Here is a 23433-nt window from a genome sequence, read left to right as displayed (position 1 = left end):
TTATTCTCTATGGTATGGAATTTCACTAGCCAGTTACGTTTAAGATTGGCTAACTTCTATTAGACAGAAAAAAATGGAAACGGGATCGATCTATGCTTCTAAATGTTTTGAATGGGTAGAATTGTGTGGGTTATGTATTATTTTCCACTTTCCAGATATTTTTCCACGGCTCCAAGATGTCATCACTCCATAAGCACATCCAACCGACTCATCTGCCAAGCGACTATGGTGGCGAGCTGGATGCTATCGACTACTCCGCGGCCGACTGGTACCCGGTCATCAACGATGTACTACCGCACATTCAAAATTGGAACTCTTATGGGTTTGTCAAAAAAACGTAAACCCATGTAGTTGCTGAATTGCCGAGATCAGAATGTTCTATTTATTAGTCTCGGCATATAAAAATAAGTAGCTAGACATTTGCCATAAATGAAATTTGTATAAAAGTGTTGAGGGATTGTTTAGGGTGGTTGACAAAGACAGAAACTATTAATCTTACGTTTCAAATGGTTATATATTTAAGTGAGTACAGCTAGTAGATGCACAGAAATTTTCATGAAATTTTATATGAGTAAAAGTCAACTGTCCTATTGTATGTCATTTTTCGAGTACCATGGATGAGAGATTTGGATTTACTTCGGACTGCATATTGTAACCTGTAAGTGTGTGTTATTTTAAGTAAAGACATTTTATAATAAAGAATATCGTATATTTTCATAAGTAGATTTTTTTAAGTATAAAATTATTAATAAGTATTTTTACCGACAAGTATGATTTTTGTTGATAAAAATTTACGTAGGTACAAATTGTTTTAATTTCATTTTGTGTTTAGATAACATTAATAACGTCTTTATGATTTATATATTAATAATTTTTGTTGGGAACCATTTTAACAACTTGACAAGATATGAGATAAATAAAGAATACTTACTTAATTAACTGCTTCTGTCTTGAAATTCAAATAGTAACTCTAGACACTCGTGGAATCACTTATACATAACACACATCATTGCGAAGTGTTTTATGTAATGAGACAGTGTTGAAAACGTTGATTTTTGGTTTTTATTCAAGTAGCATCTTCAGAGTGATCTTTTTTTTAACTACGAATATAAGTCAATCGTAATTAATGTTCAAATTAGAGTAAGATATATGTTCATTATCAGTTTAAATCCCTATTACTGTATGACTATGAAAGTACCTTTCAATATCACAACCTAATTACATGTTATATTATCAAATACGTAATATATTTTTCTAAGAGCAAAGGATTCCATACACGGGACGAACCATTGCTAGACAATCTGTCGCAAGCAATATAAGAAGCGACGGATTGAAAATATTATGTCCAAATACCAATATCGCAGGCGATTTCGGAGGTCGCATGGAATCTGGAGCGTTTCCACCTACAATTACAATCGCGTTAATGGCTAACGAGCTTTTTGCTATACCATTAACAAACATTCCGTTAATATATTGTAAATTTTACTAGTGCGTCATACACATACCTAATAGTTACATGAGTTACTAACGATCCCGATGCAAACGAGTCATAGTGATTACAAGACCTATCGCATATGTGTGGATAGAAGTTTCGAAGCGATGGATCGCTGCGAATGGGAAAAAGAAAAAGTAGGAGCAAATTTCATGACATTTATATATCAAACCACACCTATACATATATTTTGTTATATTTATGTAATATTATGTTTAGATTTGTCATAACTATGTCTAGATTATACCAATGAATTAAAATTAATATTTAATAAGCTAGCTTCTTTTTTATCAATATTAATGTTAGTTTTATCTTACGAAAAAACAGCTGTGTATACTGAGCTATACTCTTAACCAGACCCTTCACTTTTAGATTTGTTTACAACCGCATTAGCACCAGTGTATTTATATGTCGAAACATCATATTATCTTATGTAACACTTGTTGCTTAAAATGATATATAATTACGGGCTTTTTCATGTCAGGGTCTATCTAGATTTAATAATAAAGTTTTAAGTATGAACTTCTTTACTGTGGCTGTGAGTGAAAACGATGTCTTTCCCATTTTACATTCTTGTGAAACTTCTTCTCGGTCCCATTCAATTTACAGCACCGGCCCTGTGGTCAAGGTAGAAAGAGCATTATCCTTCGGTACCCTGTGGCTTTCTTTTATGACATAAATTGTATTTCAGTTTTTTATTATTTATCAACTTTCATTCTAAGATCTTTGTGCCCCTTAAAAGCGTCATCAAAGTATTTTTTTTGTTTGAAATAGTTTTTTCGCATTTGTTATATAAGTATATGCGCCTTCTACAAAACCCAGTGCCAGCTCTGTCAATACATAAAGTTCAAGTTGTTTGCTATTGAACATAACAGATTATTCTACTTTGCTTGTAAATTTAATTGAAAAATAAAACATTTTTTTGAGATGTTAGTTACTTCATGTTTTGTATGTAGGAACGTTCTATTGAAAAAGTTACATTATAAAATATATGTAAAAGGAAACCTGTAGCCAAATATTTTTGTTAAGGATTTATGGCCGTGAATCATGGGAAGAAATATTGAATAATAGTAAAAATAATTGAATGTCTAGAAAACGAAACTTTGAATCCGCGAAACATTCCATTTAAACATTTTTTTGCTCATTATCTGCCATTGCTCAAGTAATGTAACTTCATAAGTTTATGAAGCATTTTGTATCAGTAAATATTGGTTATCTATGGATTAAAACATTTTTGCGTTTTATTTCAAACCTATATTACGTACCTACTATAATTCTTTAGAGTCCTGTGTTCTGTGTTCCTATTTATCTGTTTAACAATTAACAAGTGCAAGTAAAACTGAGGGCAGAAATTCACAGATTAAAGATTAATTAAAGATTTATTAATTATTATTATTATTAATTTAATTATTAATTATTACCATCGCTTAAAGCCGTATAAATCAATTTTTGTGGACGTTTTGTTTCTCAATTACAATTAGTCTATTATCTGAGATTATAATAGTTATCGGTCACGCGACATCAAGTTATGGTAATCACTTAAAGCAGTATTACCTATGTTAAATAAGCAGTTAGAGTAAAAGTGAAAACTGAAATAAAAACAAACTGCAGCACAGTGATATATAAACTATGCAACAAAAATTTTATTAGTATTATAATATATATCCACCATCATATTATCATATCAGTGTGCCATTATTCCGCACAACAGCTTTTCCCAAGTCAGAAGAACCTCTTTCATTCGACTTATTTTTAGTATTATAGTAATTATTGCAAAGTGCTGCTTTTTATAAGGCTTTTTAAAATTATAGGATCTGACATACAAGTGTTTTTCGATCTATAGTCGTGAGACTTCTTAAATATACGATCTCTTTGCTAGTTCGGATTAGCAGTATGAGATAACCCGTTACTGCCCGATTGGATTTGAAAACCAATTCGGAGGACGCCCCTATGGTCTACTTTGCATGGTGCTGTGTGTGTATGGCCAAAACTCTTGCACGTATGGCTCTCCTTATCAATTCTTGAAATAAACATAAATTGTTGAAGTTCTGGCAGTGTGGAGACTGACCAGTTATCTGATCTGCAATAATAGGCAAGTACTTATCTTCATTTCTAGATAACCGGAGTTGAAGGATTTATTTAAAAAATGAAGTTAAATGGCATCATCTTTTATTTTAGTTTGGTATATATTAGTTAGTGAATCTACTTGGATAAACGCTGAAACAAATGAGGCATTAATCGTTTTCCTGAAAAAAAAGCATAATACTATTCGCTACGTGCAGCGAAAGGTAGGATGTTAATCATCTCGAAGTATATGCCTAGAGCATCGAAGCACCAACTAAGACACCGTAATTCTTCGGCGCGTTTATTGCGTATAGGTGAGTGATCAGCTCTGTGCATTTTAAATATATTTCTAGACGGCGTCAACGCTCTCCTCAGGAGATACCCTGTACACGTCCATTTTAAGACCCAGACGACCATGCATCCCAATCTTCGTAAGCGAAGGCAAGGTCCCTGATTCCTGACGTCATCCGGACGCTGGTCTCATCTGAGGTCAAGGGGGCATACGGACTAACCTCTAGTTCAACGAACCCACCCTCGAGCCAGCGTGGTGGTGGTACCCTTGGATTGAAGTTGCAGCGTTGCCATCCTTATTGATTCTTGGACTTAATTCCTGGTGAGTTTTGGGCTCCCTCTGAAGTGACAACACATTTCTTTATTAACAGCCATATCAGCCAGTGGCGTACATAGAAGGTATGCTAAGGGTATGCCAATGATATAAAATAAATCTCCAGTACGGGTTATAAATACTTAAGGGTAGGCCTTTTATAACTTACAATGCCTATCCTAAAGTTTTTTCTAACTTGTACTGGAGATTCTCTTCATTTTATATCATGTGCATGCCCTGTGCACGCCACTGATATCAGCCATATTACTGTCCATCCGTAAGAACAACAATAACGACATATTCGACCTCGCCTGTAAATTAAATGATAGCAAATATATCGATAGACATCCTTACGCAATACAATAAAATATGTTTACGGAATAAAGAATAGATAGTAAGTAAAATAGGTAAAAATAATAGTTAAAGGTGTTTTGTAATACAATCGATCTCGAAATTAACTATAATCCTGCTACTTTATCCGCATGCGCTGACCAAATGTACCAGCATACGTAAATACTTTGTAGCTACTTCAAAACCACTGGCTTTAAGACATAAAAGTGTATCTTATAAATAAACCACAATAAAGCAAATTATGTAAAAAGAAAAAAAACTTTTAGGCATATAATATTAATCCTTAGAAAATACATTCACTTTATTATTGAAACAATCTAAAACTTGTCTTCACAGTATGTCATTTGGTTCAAGTACTGAAAAATTAAAATTACTAATACATGGCAAGATGTTGATGTTGTGTTGATTCTTACTAGACTTTTTCTCTACAATATTCTACTTAATATTTAGAATGGTATTATTGTGAAGATTAGACATTTTCTGGAAAACTGCTGCCTTGACGAACTGGACAGACATAAGTTTTGTGGTCGTGATAATAAGGAAGAAAAAAGTTAGTGAATTTTCAAGCAGAAAGACAGTTCCATAGGATATGATCTTATATCTCTTAAGAAAGGTCGTATTTAGTTATTTGTATCATTATGTACTTACAACATGTGAAATTTACGTATGAGATACCTACTGGCCTCAATAATAATGCAAGTCAGCAATCGAATAAGGCAGGCCCAACAAAGAAAATCAGTCAGCAATAGATCTTCAGTGTAACATTTTTTTGAAGGATTTCCTCATAACAAAATAATTGTATTTAATCTGGTTCAAGGCATTATAGGTATGAGTTTTAATTAATATCGGTTCTTTTCTTTGTTGTACGAGTAGTAACAAAGAAACAATCGCATAGATGGGGACTACCTACGTACTTTTGATATTATCATTGAATAAAGGAACAACACCTTGCTTGCCTAATAGGAACACTGCGCAGTTACCATATCGGGAGGAAGATGATGGCATTAAAATAATAGCAGTACACAGTTTACAGTTCGTAAGTAAATTACCCATTTTTCGCAATACTTTGCAATACACGAAGAATGCTATCTAGCTTTATGACTATTGCATAGGTCGAATGTGAAGTTACAACACGCATTGCTCTGTGCTCTACAACATTACCTACTAGTACCTAACTGGCTGGGTATAATTAACATTTTTAAAATTTCGCCTTTTTATTTTTATCTATGTTAGACTATAATTATATAGGTGGATAATGTGAAGCTACTTTGAGTTAGGAGTTTTGAAAAATGTTGTAATGGGGCATTTTAATGAAAAGATCTTTTCATTAAAATGCTTTAAATTAAAATGCTAAAAATATGAGAGGACTGGATGTGAGAGTTACGAGTAGAGTTAAGTATATCCCTAAAAAACAATCAGTCATAGAGGTTTTACAGCCAGAACAACAACGTTTGACACTTCGATACCATTAAAAGTATGTCCATGAACAGAAATAAAAATTATTCTCCATACGAACAAAAAAAGGTTTTTTCAATATCTGACCGAGACTGCACTATTTTATGAGACTTCGTCTTTTATATTTTTGCTTATTTCCCAACTTCTTTTCGATCTTAATTTAGGAAAAATATGAAACCGATTAAATAATTCTATCGTCTATAAGTTTTAGCTGTGAATAGTTGATACCCTACTGACAAAGACGGTCAGCAAAGCGATTTAGAGTTCCGGTACGATATCGCGTGGAAACCGAATAGGGTATGGGTGTAATATCACTGTCACACTCCCTAACATGTTAGCCCGCTTACATCTTAGACTGCATCCAAATTCACTCAGGCCGGTTTTATTAACCCACATTGAGCAAATAACAGGTTTTCAAACTGTTAGGTCTTTAACAGATTGACCGATACTTGAGAACCTGTTATTGGATCGATGTCAATAAGTCGAACCTTACAGTGTCGTTGCGTCTTTCACCCGATTTCGTAACGAAACAGGTTATCTCAGTTCGTTGCGTTTTTTATTTTGGCAATGTAAATTCATGTACCTGCCCATTTAATTTGAATCGAAAGTTATAATATTTTATTTGATAAGGTTTGGTTGATCGGTACTAATACTTGACGATCTTTAGGGAATGAGTTCGGGACTCAAACGGTAACAATTTATCACTTAGTCCGTCATATCAGTGCCCGCATTCTTTAACTTTTCTATTCCGTTGCTACCCTGTGGCGACATATTATCTTCATACTATTTATGCGACTGCGGTTATCAAATGATTCGTTTTGTATGAAGGCAGCTCGTTGGCAACCTATCAGAGACATTACGGAATAAGATAGCAACGTAATATTAAACACTCCACGTCCAACGAACTAGAATGTATCTCTTAGCGAGGGTCGGCAGCAGTTCTGGCAACCTAAACTTTTGACACGGCAATATAGAAACCTGGTAGGTTCTGGATTCCAGGATACTTTTTTCCTTCCTTTTGCCTTGTATTTGCCCATGATTGGACAAATGCAGAAGGTCGTAAGTACTATGTATTTAACTACTTATTTAACTAAGAAGTGTATGACTACTCTATTTTCTTACTTTATTTTCTTTAGGTACAGTAAAAATAAACTCTCTTTTCGCAACGCGCTGCAATATTGTTTAGTTTCTTTTCTCCAGATTATTCTAAACGGCTCCTTTTAAACACACGGAAGCCGATATTTTTTTTGTTATTACGTTTGAAATTGTGGTTTTCTCCATATGTATAACGGGTGACTGGCTATGCCATGGTACAATCTCCGTTATGCGCTTAGTTGACCACCGTTTACTAACAGTCGTGCGCGCGCTTCTTAAAGCTTCGATCGCGCACAAGAATTCGCTCTGCCTCCCACTGCCTGCGATCATTTATTACTCTGCAAAGTTTTTAATTTTTTTTTAATATTCTGTAATATTTTGTAACTTACGTAACTTTATATCGCTAAGTCGATTTTACTAAAATTATTATGGAGTGACGAAATGGTAAATCGTGAAATCTGTGCCAAGTTGCTTAACCAGCAAAAGTCCGAGTGAAGGGTTACCGATATTACTGGTCCAGTGGAAACTGATTTTGTGTACGCGTTGACATCATCTTGATACAAATATTCTTTTCGCTCAATACAATTGGCACAGGCTAGAACTGTTTAAAGAAAAACATAGTTACTAGTTATAAGTATAATAATGGGATTGCTGTTTGAATCAGACGGTACCCCGTACGTAATGTGGGGAGACAATAAAATTAAATTAGAAAAAACGCCTATAACAGAAGAGTTTTACGTCAACAAGGCAAAAACTGAACTAAGAGAAACGAAAGAAAATGTAGAAATCGGTCTTAGAGATTTGAGAGAACTGCTTAAACGTGAGTAACTAATAAACGATTAAAACACACTATTATTATTAATTTTATGTACACTTTATCTAAGATAATAATTTTTAAATCTAAAATGTATTCTGATAACTAACTTGGTATGTTCGCGATAATGCGGTAATTAGGTAAATCGTAATTAATATTATGAGACAGAAGCATAACTCATGTTTATTTGTACCACAATTAGAACTAGGTATTCAAAGTAATACTAACTGCTTAATAGGTATATACTTAGTAGAAATTTTAATCCTTTTTTTTTTCTATTAATTTCACTTTGCAGCATTTCGACTTATATGGTTAAAATTAATCTTGCTTTTTTTATTAAATTGTGTATGTAAATTAAACCTACAATTCAAAATTCTTGCAATTTAACATATTTACTTTCGAAAGGTTTTTAACTTTCTACTTTGAAATGAGTTCAGTCGTTGGTCCTCTTTTTCTCTTTTTCAATTACCTCTTCTCGTTTTGCTTACTCCGTGCGTTATATTTCATGGCTATACAAATTTCCAAGAATCACTTCTTTTTTCTAACTCATCGGGTTCAAAAATACGTTTCTTTTACGTTTTTCTTCAAATATGAAACGCTAATACCTATTTTGATGCATAAAGTGAAAGGTCCCTCGTTCGATCTCTCGATAATTTTCTCTACTCTGGCCAGGCTTTGGCAGTGGCCACAAAGATTTAACGTTCCGGTACGATGCCGCTTAGAAACCGATAAGGGGGGTTTATTACAACTCTCATACTTCTACCAGGATAGCCCGCTACCTTCTTACTGTAGACTGCATCATCACTTACCATCAGGTGACAGTGGATTAAAAATGAATGAAGGTATTTTTTTGGCTCTGCACTCTTTCATGCTATAAACTTTTTTTTCTCTGTATTTATTAGCATAGTAAGTAATACAATTATTATGAGGGGATATATTTGCTTGGATTGCAATACGACCTTTTAAAATCGCTTCGGAGCGGCAAGCCATCATTGAAAACACGCTTTGTTAATTTTTGTATGGTATTTTAGGATTATTTGCATGTTCAACATGCCACCTGCTAAAAATTATAATCATGTAATAATAAACGGAGAATTCCACAGTCTTTCTGGGGTTAACCTTTTTTTGTAAGCATCAGTGAGTTGGCCATGTAGATTGAGCAGCCTTTGCAGCCTTTGTAGCCAGGAAAGTTAGACAGTTTGCCGACGCGCAACCAAGAGGTAATGAAACAGCTTGGCTTGTTTATTTTTTCAAACCCCCGACGCAAAAACGACTAGGTGTTTACAAGTTTGACGTGTCTGTGTGTATGTGTGTGTGTATGAGTGTGTGTGTGTGTGTGTGTGTGTTGTGTGTGTGTGTGTGTGTGGGTGGGTGCTATACACTATAATGAAACTCAAATCCGTGACGACCACCATCACGAAATGGCGGATCACATTATTTTATTTTTTTCACAATTCCCTAAATATGGGTAAAGAATGGAAGTGCTTGAAAGTACAATATTGTATACAATAAAGAAAGGTAGGGGTTTTTTTAAATTTTATTTTAAATATTTTTATAGCGTAATTACCTTCACGGGATATTGTTATGTGGCAATGCTCCTTATATAAAGATTATAAATTATATTTATATTTACGAAGCGGTGATAGCCCAGTGGGTCTCATCCTAGAACGCACCTCTAACTTTTACAAGTTTTGTGCGTTTTAATGACTAAAATATCACTTGCTTCGACGGTGAAGGAAAACATCGTGTGGAAACCTGCACGCCTGAGAGTTCTATAATATTCTCAAAGGCGTGTGGAGTACAGCAATCCGCACTGGGCCAGTGTTTTGGACAACGGCCTTAAACCTTTCACCTTGTGGGAGGAGACCCGTGCCCAATAGTGGGCCGGTAATGGGTTGTTATGAGGATGATGATGGCGAAAGGTTTATTTACATGAAATTTACTTCACTACTTTGGTTTTGTTTAAGGAATAATGATTATATACTATACCTAGTAATAACGACTGAAAAGAAGCTTTTTCAAAATATTTGGACCTAGGCCCATGTCAATTTGAAAAATTGACATCAATTGGGTTCTGAGTCCAAGGCAGCTTTCCCACATTTGGAAAATGTTTGTGTGGTGACCTTGAATCATTTCGTTTTCTTCTTTATGTTTCTCTTTATATTACTCATAACTCTTGCTTTGGGCATTTATTTTATTTCTTAATTATAATATATAGGTTTATTAAAAATAAGGCTTAACGGACCCTTTCTTAAGGTCGTCGCTTTCGGAGAACATAAGTATTTCGAATTCCATTCATTTGTCGATGGAGAGAGCTATGCTATGAGTGTCTCAACGTGATCGTGAATGTGGAGATCCGTAGAAGAACTAGAGTTACCGACATTGATAAGCGAGTCGCGAAGCTGCAGTGGCAATGGACGTTGAACGATGGACGTTGGGGTCCTTGAATGGCGAACCCGCACCGGTAACCGCATCGGTAGGAAGACAGGGACAAAATCAAGCGAGTTGATAGGAGCTGCTAGAAACGAGCGGCCCAGGACAGTGGATTTTGGAACTCCCAACAAAAGACCTATTTCCATCAGTAGACGTTAATCGGTTGAATTGATGATAATAAAAGTAAGTATAGAGTATAGATATTCGTTGTAAAATAGAACTTAAAAATGGAAGTGTTCTATGGTTTTAATTTAGAGCCTTTCCTTTTTTAATTGACCCCAATGGTGAATAATAGGGGGATGAGAGCTTATATGGGAAAATTTTAGGTACTTATACAATTTTTTTTTGGTAGAAGGCCTTGGCTAGTAACCACCCTGCCGACAAAGGAATCATGACCGACCAATTAGGAGTATAAATTGCATACCCATAACAGGTTAGCCCACTGCCGAGATTACTTTCAAAGATTAATTTATAATGGAGTAAAATCATTAAAATCACGCGAGAAATCGCAACACGTAGTAAACAATAAATTGCTTTATCTGCAATGGTTCGATACTTAATTGTTTGTTGCGACATCATATCATAAACATCGTATAAAAAGACGCCCTTTTTTTTAGCATCAAACAATAGATAATTCTAATTATTAAAACCTAACAATATCACGTTAGAATAGGTGGTATAATTATAATTGTAATGTCATTACTTCAATTTGTAAAATGGGAGGTAATTAATTAATGATAGGAAATATAAACTATATTTGAAATATTAATTGCATCTTCTTATTTTTGTTTTTATTGTACATTGCGAAATTATCTTTATTCGTTTCTATGAAATATAAGGACCATATAATGTAAATTAATAAGCAAAAAAATAATCAACAAAATCATTTAATAATTAGCGAAGTATATGCGTAACATACGCAGTTGTATAAGTTGGTTATGAAAATAGAGGAATTACGGTCATCATCATATCAACCCATTACCGGCCACTGGAAGGAACGGGTTTCCTCCCACAGTGAGAATAGTGGGTGGACTCCATGCAGGTATCCGCGAAATGTTTTCCTTCGCCGTTGTAATATTTGATATTTAAATTGCTTAAAACGCACATAACTGGGAACCGTGGTGCGAGCTGGGATTCGAATTCGGTCCCCTCAAAGGGAAGCTGAAGTCCTTAACACTTCCTAACTAGCTACCATAGTTTGATCTAAATTCGAAACATGATTAGTAGTTAGTAGATTACCGGCGGTTAACAGAATGTTACTTACGCGGTACTTATTAACGTTAGATGAGCGGCATAGGGCGACAATTTCAGTAACGATTTACTACACTTTACACATACACCTGAAATAATTTCGGAATCGTTATTCAGTGTTTTGAAATACATCAAATAATTGCGATATTAAAATTTGAAATCTTCAAATGTTAGAGCGTGACAACGGGTAAAAAACTGTTTTTTTTTTGAGTAGGTATATAGACAAGTGCTTGACTGCAATCACACCTGATGGTAAGTCATGATGCAGCCTAAGATGAAGCGCGCTTGCCTAGAAGATGCCTATTCACTCTTGATTTGGAGGTACCCAAGGTACCAGGTCTTTGCTGTGCGGATCAGAAAGGAAGAAGCAAAACGTTTCGTACGTATTGATATTACACAGTACTTTCCCCAATAAACATAGTCGGTTAATTAAATGGGTCGTTAGTATCGGAAATAACGAACCAGAGGATGAAGGCGTCCACTTATTGAACGAACTGAAATTACCACCAATTGAGTCTAATCAAGTGATATAAATCTACTTATTCAAGACACAAGAGCCGTTCATTAAAATGCACGTCGCTCAAGTAATGAAATTGTAGTTTACAACGGAATATTTTCTCTTGCCAATTAGATAAAAATTACAGTCCGATATCTGTATAGTCACTCCCCATAGTATGACATTGAATATAAAAATTTATAAATGCTGATTTTTTAATTCGATGCGAAGATAGTACCTACCTACAAAATTTGTATTTTCATAATCGAAGGGGAAACGCTGTAACGCCCTAAAAGGAATAAAACTAGTGTAACTACTTTTAAAGATTATTTTTATTCATACCACAGATACATATTTCGTAACATCGTAAGTAGCTTTACTGTTACCACGAGAGTCATAATATCAACCGATTGACCTCCACAGATGGACATCCTACAGGTCTTCTATAGGGACTCCCTAAAATCCACTGTCCTCCCATCGACTCATTTTATGCCGTCTGTCCAAGTCGTTTGGGGTCTAGGACCCCATCATAACGTTCTAAGTGCTCGCCCGTTATAACGTTATCTTTGCGTCTCGTTGAGCTAACTCCATTTCTTCTACGGATGTCCTTATTTCTGAGTAATTATGTAGCTAACCTGTTCTTAGCTTAACTTCGGTTTAATAATACGGGTCTAAGTATCAATCGGTATCAACACTTAATGACTTGAGAATACGCTTTGCTGGTAGGGTACCTAAGTACCAGCAAAAATAGTGTACTTTGACTTTGTTCTGTTTTAAGAAACAGTTAAAATGACACAAAGAATTAGCAAAGTGGCCAAAGCTTTCCACCATATTAATAATAGGTAGATATGTACGAAAAAGCATCATCATCGTTTTAATAGGATTTTTTTTTGGGTTCACTATACGGCGTAAGCGTACCTCATTTATGTAAAGTAAAGCGAAAGCCAATAAAATTGTTTGTTATTTAAAACGAGTTAGGTACTTTTATAATGAATTAATTAATATTCAAACTTCTTTTATAGCAAATTAAGGCGTCTAAGCTGTTCGCGTACGATCAATCACCGGTTTTTACACGTTTTTTATTTTTTACTCAAATCTACGCATCTTTTCGTCGTATACTCGTATATAATCATTTTTAGGCTAAGAGCGCCTCACAGGTGGGCACAGGAACAATAAATCTTTAGCCTATATATTTATTGTGACACAGGTCTCCTATGTTATAGTAGGAGGGAGGCATTAGGGTCGAGTCCAGCACGGCTAGTGTTTGCTGGAGACAACTTATATCCCCTGACACGGGATATAATGAACGTGTCCACCTGCTAAAGCACGGGAACATGGAATAGGAGAAGTTTAATAACTTTTTCTATCATTTATTGTTGTTTTTTTTTTTTTTTTTTTTATTCTTAACAATGCTGCAATTTGAGGAACCTCCTCACAATACGCGCCGTTTCAAGGACTTAGTACTGCCTTCTGTATCCGACCTTTGATCCAAGAACCAAGCGAAAGCTTTAGTAGTGCTTTACCCCTGTTTATTATTTACACATATATTAATTTATTATTATTTTCACAGTGCTCTGAGAGTTGATAAAGCTGTGGGTGAAGATTAATTTTTAGCCTTTCCCGGGGAGATAGTTGTCTCCTGCCCATGCTAGCCGACGCCTACTTTAGTAGCCGACAACGCCAATTTATGACAGATGGTACCTAGAAACAATTCGGATACTACAGAAAAACACAGTATATTAAGAATGTCCACTCTAAAACGGTAATAGAACCTCTTTGGGGTTTCGCGCATGAAACATTAAACATAGCGCTAATCACTAAGTTATGTTTTCTTATTCTGATGCGCCTGTGCTTTAAAATCCTTTAAAATCTTTAACCTATGGTAAATCACAATTTATGCGTACGAAGTGCTTTAGTAGTTACCCACGACTTCGATCTAGTTCTCTACTAATATTTTTAAGAGTTAAGATTGTTTGTTTGTTTGTACCCAATAGGCTGCAAAAGACCGATTTTAACCATTTTTGAAATACCAATAGAAAGATCAAGTATCACAAAGTAACAAAGGCTACAGTTTTTCTTCATAAAGAATTGATATCCTTGAGATAATTGCAATAATGTAACCTAAAGCAGTAAAATTTTACCTATAAAATTCATTACTTGTTGTGCGCTGAGAAAACTTTTGATGATAAATAAAAGTTACGTACATGATAAAATTATTACCTACAGAAAATATCCGGGTAAACTGACGGTTCCTGTGGGGTTCGTATAAACCCGTTATTAAGGAAGACGAAGACACGGGCAACAGCTAGTAATATAATAAATTTAAATACGTAATTTTTCTATATGTATGATAGTAGTCTGTATATTTTGAAGCCCTGAAACTACATACAAGTCCAATTTTAAAGATATTGCTTTTGTTGTTGTGGTCTTTTTATGTAAGTATAGAAAACTTATAGGTATCTATGTTTATGCTCGTAATGTTTGTAAATTATATACAGCTGTACGTTTGTTTGACATATCAAGGAATCACCCTATTGCAGGTTGAATATCAATTAGATCAGTTGGTACGATTAAATCTCGCCTGCTGGAATAAATAGATAAAAACAGGCGTCTCATCTTTACTACTTACTTATAATATAACTTACTTTACATAATTACTTATAATATAACATAAGATGCGCCTGCCTTGTACCTACTTCCTTGTCTTCTATTCTTTTATAAGGAGATACCGAGGTTGTAAGAATATTGTTATGTAAAGTAATATTGGATAAAATGCCTACCTTCCGATAATTTTATTAGCGTCTCACCAGATGCGGTGAATTCTCAACCTTAATTCTCCTGGCTTCTCGATCCATAGCATCCAAGTCGCCCTGACGCGACGTAAAGATGACTGTAGTACCTATTCCATGCTCGACTAAACTTAGTATTCATTTGGCATGGAAAACGTACCAGGCTTTTATTCTCTAAGGCATTGATATCTTAACTGCGCACAAAAATGCATTTTATAACTTTTTAAACACGTCTTCGTCTTCTTCAATACAGACTAAAAAATTTACGTTAGACGGATACTTTAGTCTTGGTTTTAGCATCAACAGACTTACCGATGTCATACTATTGTAGAGCCTGCTCTAAAGCCAAGAGTAATAATTATAAATTTTACATTTAGCTATGCGAAGGTTAATAGAAATATTATCCGCCAGCTAACCTATGAAAAATAAAACAAAATGGAATATTAAATATAATTATCTATAATAATTGGTTTTAACATTGAAATATTATTCAGACAACATTAAAACCGATTCCGCATTACTTTAATTTTAAAGTAGGGTCAACAAAAAAATGTAAAATGTAAAGTAGACAATTACTTGTAACATTCAATTATTTTTTGTTACAGGGGAAGCGAATCTCGTTGTACCAATAGATGACGATGAATTTTTACTCAAGTTTCTTAGACCTTCCAAGTTTTATGCTGAGAGCGCATTTAAAAAGGTATGTTCCAGCTTCTTTAATCCCAGTAATAAGGCTTGTGTTATTTAATTAATATGGATATGAAGCTGTAATTCGACTAGGCGTCTTAAAACCAGTTTCTTTGACGTCAACTAGCCCGTTTTTATTAACATATCAGTCAATGTTTCATGTTTATTGCTTTGCGACCGTAAGGTTGGGACCTACTTGACAACTGGTTCAAGCAAAAAATCAGCAATAGTTAGCTATAGCGATGATAAAAAACAGTGAGGGAAATTTAAACATTTTTTACCGACTCAATTTGCAAAACACTAATTTGTTTATCTTGAAGACCCGTGTACGTAACACTAACATGTTTCTTCTAATATTATATATTCAAGTAGGTACCAAAGCTCTAATCTCCTACCTTACCTTATTCAACTGCTAGACCCATTGCTATTAATCTTTTACATAGCACACAGCTAAGCCGAAAGAAACGCGATAACGATTTCATGAAACGCATCGAATTTGTTATTTTCATATATTTTTGGATTGAACGGGATTCATAGTTGTAGAATATTTGCCAAATGTAATACTTACTTAAATAACTAATGCTCGTTTTCACTAAACCAAGGAATCGCCTTAGTCGAATGCCTAGTGATTTACGTGATTCCTAGGGAAGAACGTTTTAGTAAATGTCGTGTGATGTCCAAAAAGGTTGGGCGCCGTCTAGATTTACGACACCGTTTCGGTGGATCGTAAAGTTTACGGGACTCGTAAACTCGTAAATTCGGTTTTTTTTTATAATATAAAAACGAAAAATATGATAATACAAGCACAATATACAACACCTTGTGGCATCTTCGACAAGTTAGGTTATATGTCTATTGAAAATCGATTGGTGAAAGATTAATGTATGCCTAGGAATCTTCTTTGATTCGGCGCTACTTACTCAGTACTTCATTATATTTTTTTTAACTAGTTCTCATTTTAAATGAAACAAAAATTCAATCCATTAATTCTTCCAAGTTTTATTTCATTTATTAATTTTCATTTTTAGACGATTTTCATTCTTTGTTCGTATTAAGAACGCTCGCTTGAAGCGTTATGCAAAACACGTTGTTCTGAAAAAAACCTGCACCTTCCTAATCTTTTTATCCACAGATCTTTTAAATTACTTTTAAAGGTATAAATTGCCGCGCTAATAAAACGGCAATCAATAATTTATTTATTTTTTCCTTAATTACAGATACAGGCGTATTACAAGTTTAGATTAACGCACAAGGACTACTGTCGAGATCTTTATCCAAGTGCTGTCCGCCTCGCGTTCGACCACTCGGTCGTGTCCATTCTTTCACCGAGGGATCAACATGGGCGACGTATTATGTTCGTCGAATCGGGGGGTAAATATTTCCAACATATTCGCTATAGCGACCCTTCGCAGGGCATGCAACGTGCCGCAGTATGTCCATAAACCTGAGGCGTAAGTGTTAATCCTCATGTGCCTGCAACCACGCCATTCGAACCGGAACATAGCATTGCAACAATAATGTGTTCCGGAGCAGAAATAAGTACTTCCCTGGAAGACCTCTATTACAAAAAGCTCTACTTCTGTTTGTATTAACGCCTTAGCGTTTTTTTCTTATTTATTATAGAAGAGTGTAATAAGAATGTTCGCTTGAAGCGTTATGCAAAACAACTAGCTCTGAAAAGCTCTCTCTCTCTTTTTATCCAACTAAGGAAAAATACGAATTACCTACAAGTTTTTAAGACATTAATGCCTATGACCCATAATCATCACGCTGGGCAGAGGATTGGTGATGCGCTGCTGTCCGTACTCCGTTGTATTCCTTTGGTTGCCTCGTACGAAACCCGCGCTAAAAGGAGGGGTGGTAACAACTGTACCACTCTGATCTGCCGTCACAGCACGGAATATTAACCAATCTTTGAAATTACTTTCAAAGGGTTTTTATTACTAGCGGTTTCCTTCTCTAAATGCGAGCTTTTTATAATTTGGCTGAAATCACAGACAGTAATAAATTTTTTTTGTACTTATAAATATAAATTATCACGGTCCGGTATTCAAAGATGAAGTGATGTTGCAAAATCGACAACATTACTCCATACAATCATACATTATGACTTCGCAAGATTTAAATGACGAACCAGTTGTGCTTTTGATGTTCAACGCAGACATTACCTAACAGTTATTTTAGATCTGTTACCGACTTAAAATTTTATGAAGCAGGCGTTTGTCTTCTTTATTCTATATACCTACACAACCACCGAGACCTCCGAAAATACGCTTCCTATATACATACTTTTTGGTCCAACATCTTAGGTGCTATCGACATTAACGAATAATTTCTAAGTTAAGCTGAACACACATACTTCCACATAATAATTCTAGAATGGATATGGATAAAGTTTAATGTTCATTGTCCCTTAAAAAATTACCTTGATTTAAGGGAGGATTATTACCCATGGGGTACGGAAACCTAAAAATGACAAATGTCATGTAAGTAAGTACCTACACGTAAGTTCCGCTGAAACCTTTAATAGGTCAATACTAATCTCTGGACATCTAGACTAAATTTTATTTTAATTCCAACCGCAATTATTCTTAGCCCACAATATTATAGTAACACTTTCGTAATTTTTGCTACTTTTCAACCTCAATACATTTTATCTAACAATTAACCCGAAAAACCATTTCGTAATAGAATGGTAATGGTATATTAAGTAAATAATATTTAATGCAAAAATGTGTTTAGAATAGAGCGGTATACACATACTCTAAGCTTCATATTATGGTGAAAAATTGCGTCAAATATTATGTATATATATGAACACTATACCCATATATCAGTAGTTCCCTTGGGAATCTTAGGATAAAAGTTTCAGTTATTTTTTAAGTACTATATAAAATGTAATGTTATTTAGAAAAAAAATATGAAAAGTTTCATGTCATTTCAACGCTTACTTTTCTAATTTTAAAATATTTATTATTAATTCATAATTAAATAATAGTTTATTTTATCCTATTCTATATATATAATTAAATCGTTGACTAGCCTTGACTGCATTCAAGGTTTTTTTGCAAATAGTAGCTGGGAGACGTCAGAAATAAACAATAGAACATAAATATGCAATTTTTGTATGTATGTCTGTTGGTTTGTGCGCGCATCACGCAAAAACTACAGAATGGATTTGAATTCAATTTGGTACATTTTTAGCTGAAAATTGGGATTAAAATAAAGAATGCTTTTCATCTCGAAAAACAATAAGGTTCGTTCGGGATATGCGACTAAGTCGTTGTAGGATTTACTTCGTAACTCCAACCAATACCTTAACCAATTTTTACAATTCTCGTTTCACCGGAAAGCCTGTCTTTAATTCTTTAATATAACGGTTACTATTCGTTGTTAATGATAAAAGCTGAAACCGAAGTAAATTAAATTCTTCTTCAAACCTCCCAAGTTGGTCTTATCTATTTACTGACCCCAGTTATCATAGCTTACCCAGAACAATCTACATTTTTTTACTGCTGCTACTGCCAGCCAGGTCTCGAGTAAACTGTTCCTACCGGAACGCGGACGAAGTCCCGGATCGTCATCAGCTAGTATTTTTATAACTAAGAAAATCATCAAGAAAATTTGCGTTTGAGGAAACAATTTTTCCTGCCCAAAAAAATGTTACGTGATCGTGAACTGCGGATAAACATTAAGTCAGAAATATGGTCAAGAATACATAAAATCATATATTTTTCTCGTTGTGAATATTTATTTTAAAATTTAATACTAAGAAGTTATTATATTATGTTATCTGATCATCATATAGATCAGACTATTCGGCTCAGAATCTTAATACAATTTTTTTTTTCAGAACGTTGGAATCCTCGTCATGTTCCACTGCGAGAGGTGTTTCGCGGAGTGCAGTTAGGTCTGGAATCAGCAATGGTTGAGCCTCGCACTCAGGTCTGCGGAGTTTCTGTCATCTTGGAACTAAAAGGCCTCTCCTTCAGCCAAATTATGCAATTCACGCCCTCATTCGCAAAGATGGTCGTGGATTGGATTCAGGTGGGATTAAAAGTATATTTAATATTATTGATTATAAACATCCGCGTCCACCAATCCGCACTGGGCCAGCGTGGTGGACTGCGGCTTTAACCACTTCTCATTGTAGGAACAGACCTGAGCTCTGTAGTGGGCCAGTAATGTTGATGTGATGAATATAAACATATTATCATATTCAAACAATTAAAAACAATAAAAAAAGTATTAATTGAATGAATACAATTATATTTTTTTGGTTCATCTTTTTATGTATGGCGAGCGATAACACAGGTTACCTTAGTGCGAGTATTTAAGCATTCCTTATATCTCTATGACTATGTCTAGTCCATAAGGAGTTACTTGCTGTACTTATTTTTTAATATAAAATTAAAAATCATTTTATTTATTATATAATCCGTGCTATAAAATAGATATATTAAACCGCTCTATACCAGCCGACTGCTTTGTTGGTTCCTATGACCATGTTTGGCCCGAATCGGGTATCGAACCCAGGACTTCGTGAACCGAAGTCAAATATGCTTACCACTAGACCAACGAAGCAGTTCTTATCACTGTTCAAGAGGCGTTTTTAGTGACCTATTATAATCTTGTTATATGAAAGATGATAGTTCAGTGGATAGGACTTCGAGTTCGAAAAATAGAGGTGCGCAATTTAATTATTACTTGCTTCTACGACGAAGGAAAACATCGTGAGGAAATCTGCATGCCTGAGAATTCTCTATAATTATTCAAAGGTGTGTAGATTCCATCAATCCGCACTGGGCAAGCGTGGTGGACTACAGCCTTAACCCCATTTCATCGAGGGTGCCGTGCCTTGGCCGATATATGATAAATAATCTTATTTCTTGTTTACAGGATTGCATACCGATACGTCTCAAAGGGGTGCACATTGTCAACCAACCATACATATTCAACATGCTGTTCGCTATATTCAAACCCTTCCTCCGCGAGAAGCTGAGATCACGCATTTTCTTCCACGGCACTGATCGAAAGTCCTTGTTGAATCACATAGATGGAGATGCGTTGGTACAGAGGGTAGGAGGGTCCTTGCCTGATGACGGGATATCGGGTGAGGTGATGTGGACAATGATGCATCACTATGAAGAAAGCTTCAGGCGTGAGTACTATTTAAAGAAATTACCTTATATATCACGAAATCGTAAAATAAATCGTTATATTTAACAACTAGCGGACCCTTGCGACTTTGTCAACATTAAAATTTGGTCGTATGTTGTCGCGGACTTTTTTTTTGAACTTTAAAGAAACAATTCTGACAATTCCGATATTTTTACTACATACTACCGTCGTTTGGCGTAACGTTTACCGTTTAAGTATCGCACACATCGGAATCTCTCAAAAAGGATATTTTTTGTAAACGTTACGACCAATCGTAGCGTGATGTTATATAGCCTTAATTTATACTACATTGAAATCGAAACAGGACTTTCTGAGATGAGCTATTAGCGCGTTAAACCAAACAATGTGTAGAGAAAATATGTGTACAGAGAAACCTACATAGCCTTGGTATACTAATGGTATACCGTTGCAACGCTGTCTAGATTTGTCGGCATTAATCACGAGATAAAAGTTTGCAACTACTGTATTTATTTTTCATAAGCAGTGATAAGCTAGTAGATGTGTGGTGATATTATAGTGGGTAAGGCTTCAGCATTCCTTTCGTGGATACCGAGTTCGGTCCCCGGACCACTGACTTTGCGGAGTTATGTGCGTTTTTAATGTAATCAATTTAAATATCACTTTCTTTAACTCTGAGGGAAAACATCGTGTGGAAACCTGCACGCCTGAAAGTTCTCCATAATGTCCTCAACAGCATGTGAAGTCTACCAATCCATACTTGGCCAGCGTGTTCGACTACAGACTAAACCCTTCTTTTTCTGAGAGGAGACCAGTATAGTGTATAGTGGGCCGGTAATGGATTGATGATGGTGGATGGTTTTACCTCTCATGTTCGAAACATTTTCCATAAAATGGGGAATATGTGAAAAATGGGAAAAGTTTGTAAGCTAGCAACATTCTACGGGTTGAAGTGCGCAGGGCTTTTTACTGTTTTTGGACGCAATGCACTGCATGCAATAATGGCTGAATGAGGGTAATGTTCTTAACTCTGTGGTTATCACAGTGACTTGCACGAAGCAACGACAATAGAAAAAAGAAAAGACAGACAATCGTGACATTGAATCATGAGATTTTAGGTAAAATTTTCGTTAGTGTACAACTAAGAAATAAAGTGCCCTGATTTGCCATATCGCCTTCAAAATACATTTGAACCGAATTAGATATCTCTCCGGCAGTCGCGGCCTGAAAACCGTGCCAATTAAAGAGAATATATAAACACTATTAAAAATAAACAAAATTGAGAAAAAAGTCTTTGACACAAATTTAATATATTTTTCGATAGTATCACGACCAAGAGTTTGTCTGTAATGATATTATATTTTTTTCAGGAGCTGCTTCGTACGGGTATATCACAAACAACAACAACAAGTAATATTTTAATGACCAATAGTAATATTCCTATAAATCCGATGGTATATTAGTTGTTGTTAAAGTATTATAGTGATGCTTCTATTTTTTTTAACTCTTACAGGTTTTTCATAATGTATTAGTACCTAGTTAGGTTTAAGTATCGCTGCAATCGGACAGATGTATCTTATCCTTGCATGACATTGCATCGCTCTTTAACATATGTATTGTTGTATCAAAACATTGTAACGTCAAAGTAAAATGAGCTTTATTTATCTCAGTTTTAGTTTTAAATAGTATGGTGGTTCACAAAATATTTGGTATTGGGTAAATATCTTGTAGGTAGAAGTAGTAAAAGTAGCAGATATTAATAAAATGTAGGTATCAAAAGTCAAGCAAAATGTAACTACCTTCATGAAAATTAAATTGAGAATTGCACTGGAAGACTTCTAATTACCTAAACAGTATTCTTTATGATATTTTTGACATTTAAAGTACTTTGAGCAAGCCAAGGAAGTTGAAAGATTCCTTTTTCAAAGAAAACATTACTAATCTGCAAGCAAGTTTTGATTATTAGCCTATAAAAGCTCGAGCACTTACACCTACAAAGACATACGAGGGTATAGATTTGGAAAGTGGGTACTATAACACGAGATACCTACACAGTTATCGATTTAGAAAAATAATTTTTCTTTCAAGAAACGCTTATTTCAGTTTTAATAAACAACTACCTAAAGAAAAAAAAAGCCGTCAACTCCTAGGTACAATGCCATCAAATTATTACATTTAGACGCGTGTGTGCATTCTTGTTTTAATATTATCTATAACGAGCGGTCTTAGCGTGATAATATATAGCCTTCCTCAAGAAATGGGCTATGCAACACAGATAGATTTTTTTTTTTAATCGGACCAGTTGTTCAGAGATCATCGCGTACAAGTAAACAAACAAATTCTTCAGCTTCAGGTGGTCACCGCTTATTTTTGTATGAAAACCTCACAGTTATTTCTGTTAAAGTATTCATCTCAGAAAATAGATTTTAACCGTCACGAAAAGGTACTATTGTACGTGTACCCCAGCTGCATAGTCCCCTTTCTTACCGGTAGACTTTTGTATACTTACTTGGTTTACGTATAAAAAATAAAACAAAAAGGCGTACATATAATAATTAATGTTTATCTAATAAAATTTGTACAAAATAATAATAATAATTAAGTTATATTCTTGAAATTTATAAACATGTGACTATTTTCATTGACGTATTTACGAATAAATCATATATATGACGTATTGTATAAATCTGTGATAGTAAATTAAAATAAAAGCCTTATTAAATTAGAATAGAGACATATTGTGACACGTTAATAATATACATA

General features: G+C 34.7%; 2 protein-coding genes across 3 annotated transcripts in view; both read left to right on the top strand.

Moving 5' to 3' along the window:
- LOC120636170 (clavesin-1) overlaps positions 1–2723 on the top strand; it is a 32768-nt gene extending 30045 nt beyond the window's left edge. For both annotated transcript variants that reach the window (XM_039907514.1, XM_039907522.1), the window contains exon 6: positions 156–2723. In XM_039907514.1, the coding sequence (XP_039763448.1) occupies positions 156–341 (186 nt within the window). In that variant the 3' untranslated portion in view covers positions 342–2723. The remainder of the gene's footprint in view (positions 1–155) is intronic.
- Positions 2724–7334: 4611 nt separating this feature from the next.
- On the top strand, positions 7335–23338 carry LOC120636162 (alpha-tocopherol transfer protein-like). The gene is made up of 6 exons (XM_039907500.1): positions 7335–7881; positions 15450–15544; positions 16749–16902; positions 19385–19578; positions 20431–20692; positions 22041–23338. The coding sequence occupies exons 1-6, from the start codon at positions 7704–7706 to the stop codon at positions 22082–22084; spliced, it is 927 nt and encodes a 308-aa protein (XP_039763434.1). The 5' UTR covers positions 7335–7703; the 3' UTR covers positions 22085–23338.
- The last annotated feature ends 95 nt before the right edge of the window (positions 23339–23433 follow it).

The sequence above is a fragment of the Pararge aegeria genome, chromosome 3 (assembly GCF_905163445.1).
Source record: "Pararge aegeria chromosome 3, ilParAegt1.1, whole genome shotgun sequence".
Taxonomy (NCBI): Eukaryota; Metazoa; Arthropoda; class Insecta; order Lepidoptera; family Nymphalidae; genus Pararge; species Pararge aegeria.
This window is presented reverse-complemented; position numbering and strand designations above follow the sequence as displayed.

Bases quoted from the DNA above. Each gene is read 5' to 3' on its own strand.
- LOC120636162 (XM_039907500.1), top strand. From the start codon at position 7,704: ATGGGATTGCTGTTTGAATCAGACGGTACCCCGTACGTAATGTGGGGA. The intron at 16,903-19,384 runs GTAAATATTTCC...TTTTTTTTTCAG, and splicing joins TATGTTCGTCGAATCGGGGG to AACGTTGGAATCCTCGTCAT. The intron at 19,579-20,430 runs GTGGGATTAAAA...TCTTGTTTACAG, and splicing joins TGGTCGTGGATTGGATTCAG to GATTGCATACCGATACGTCT.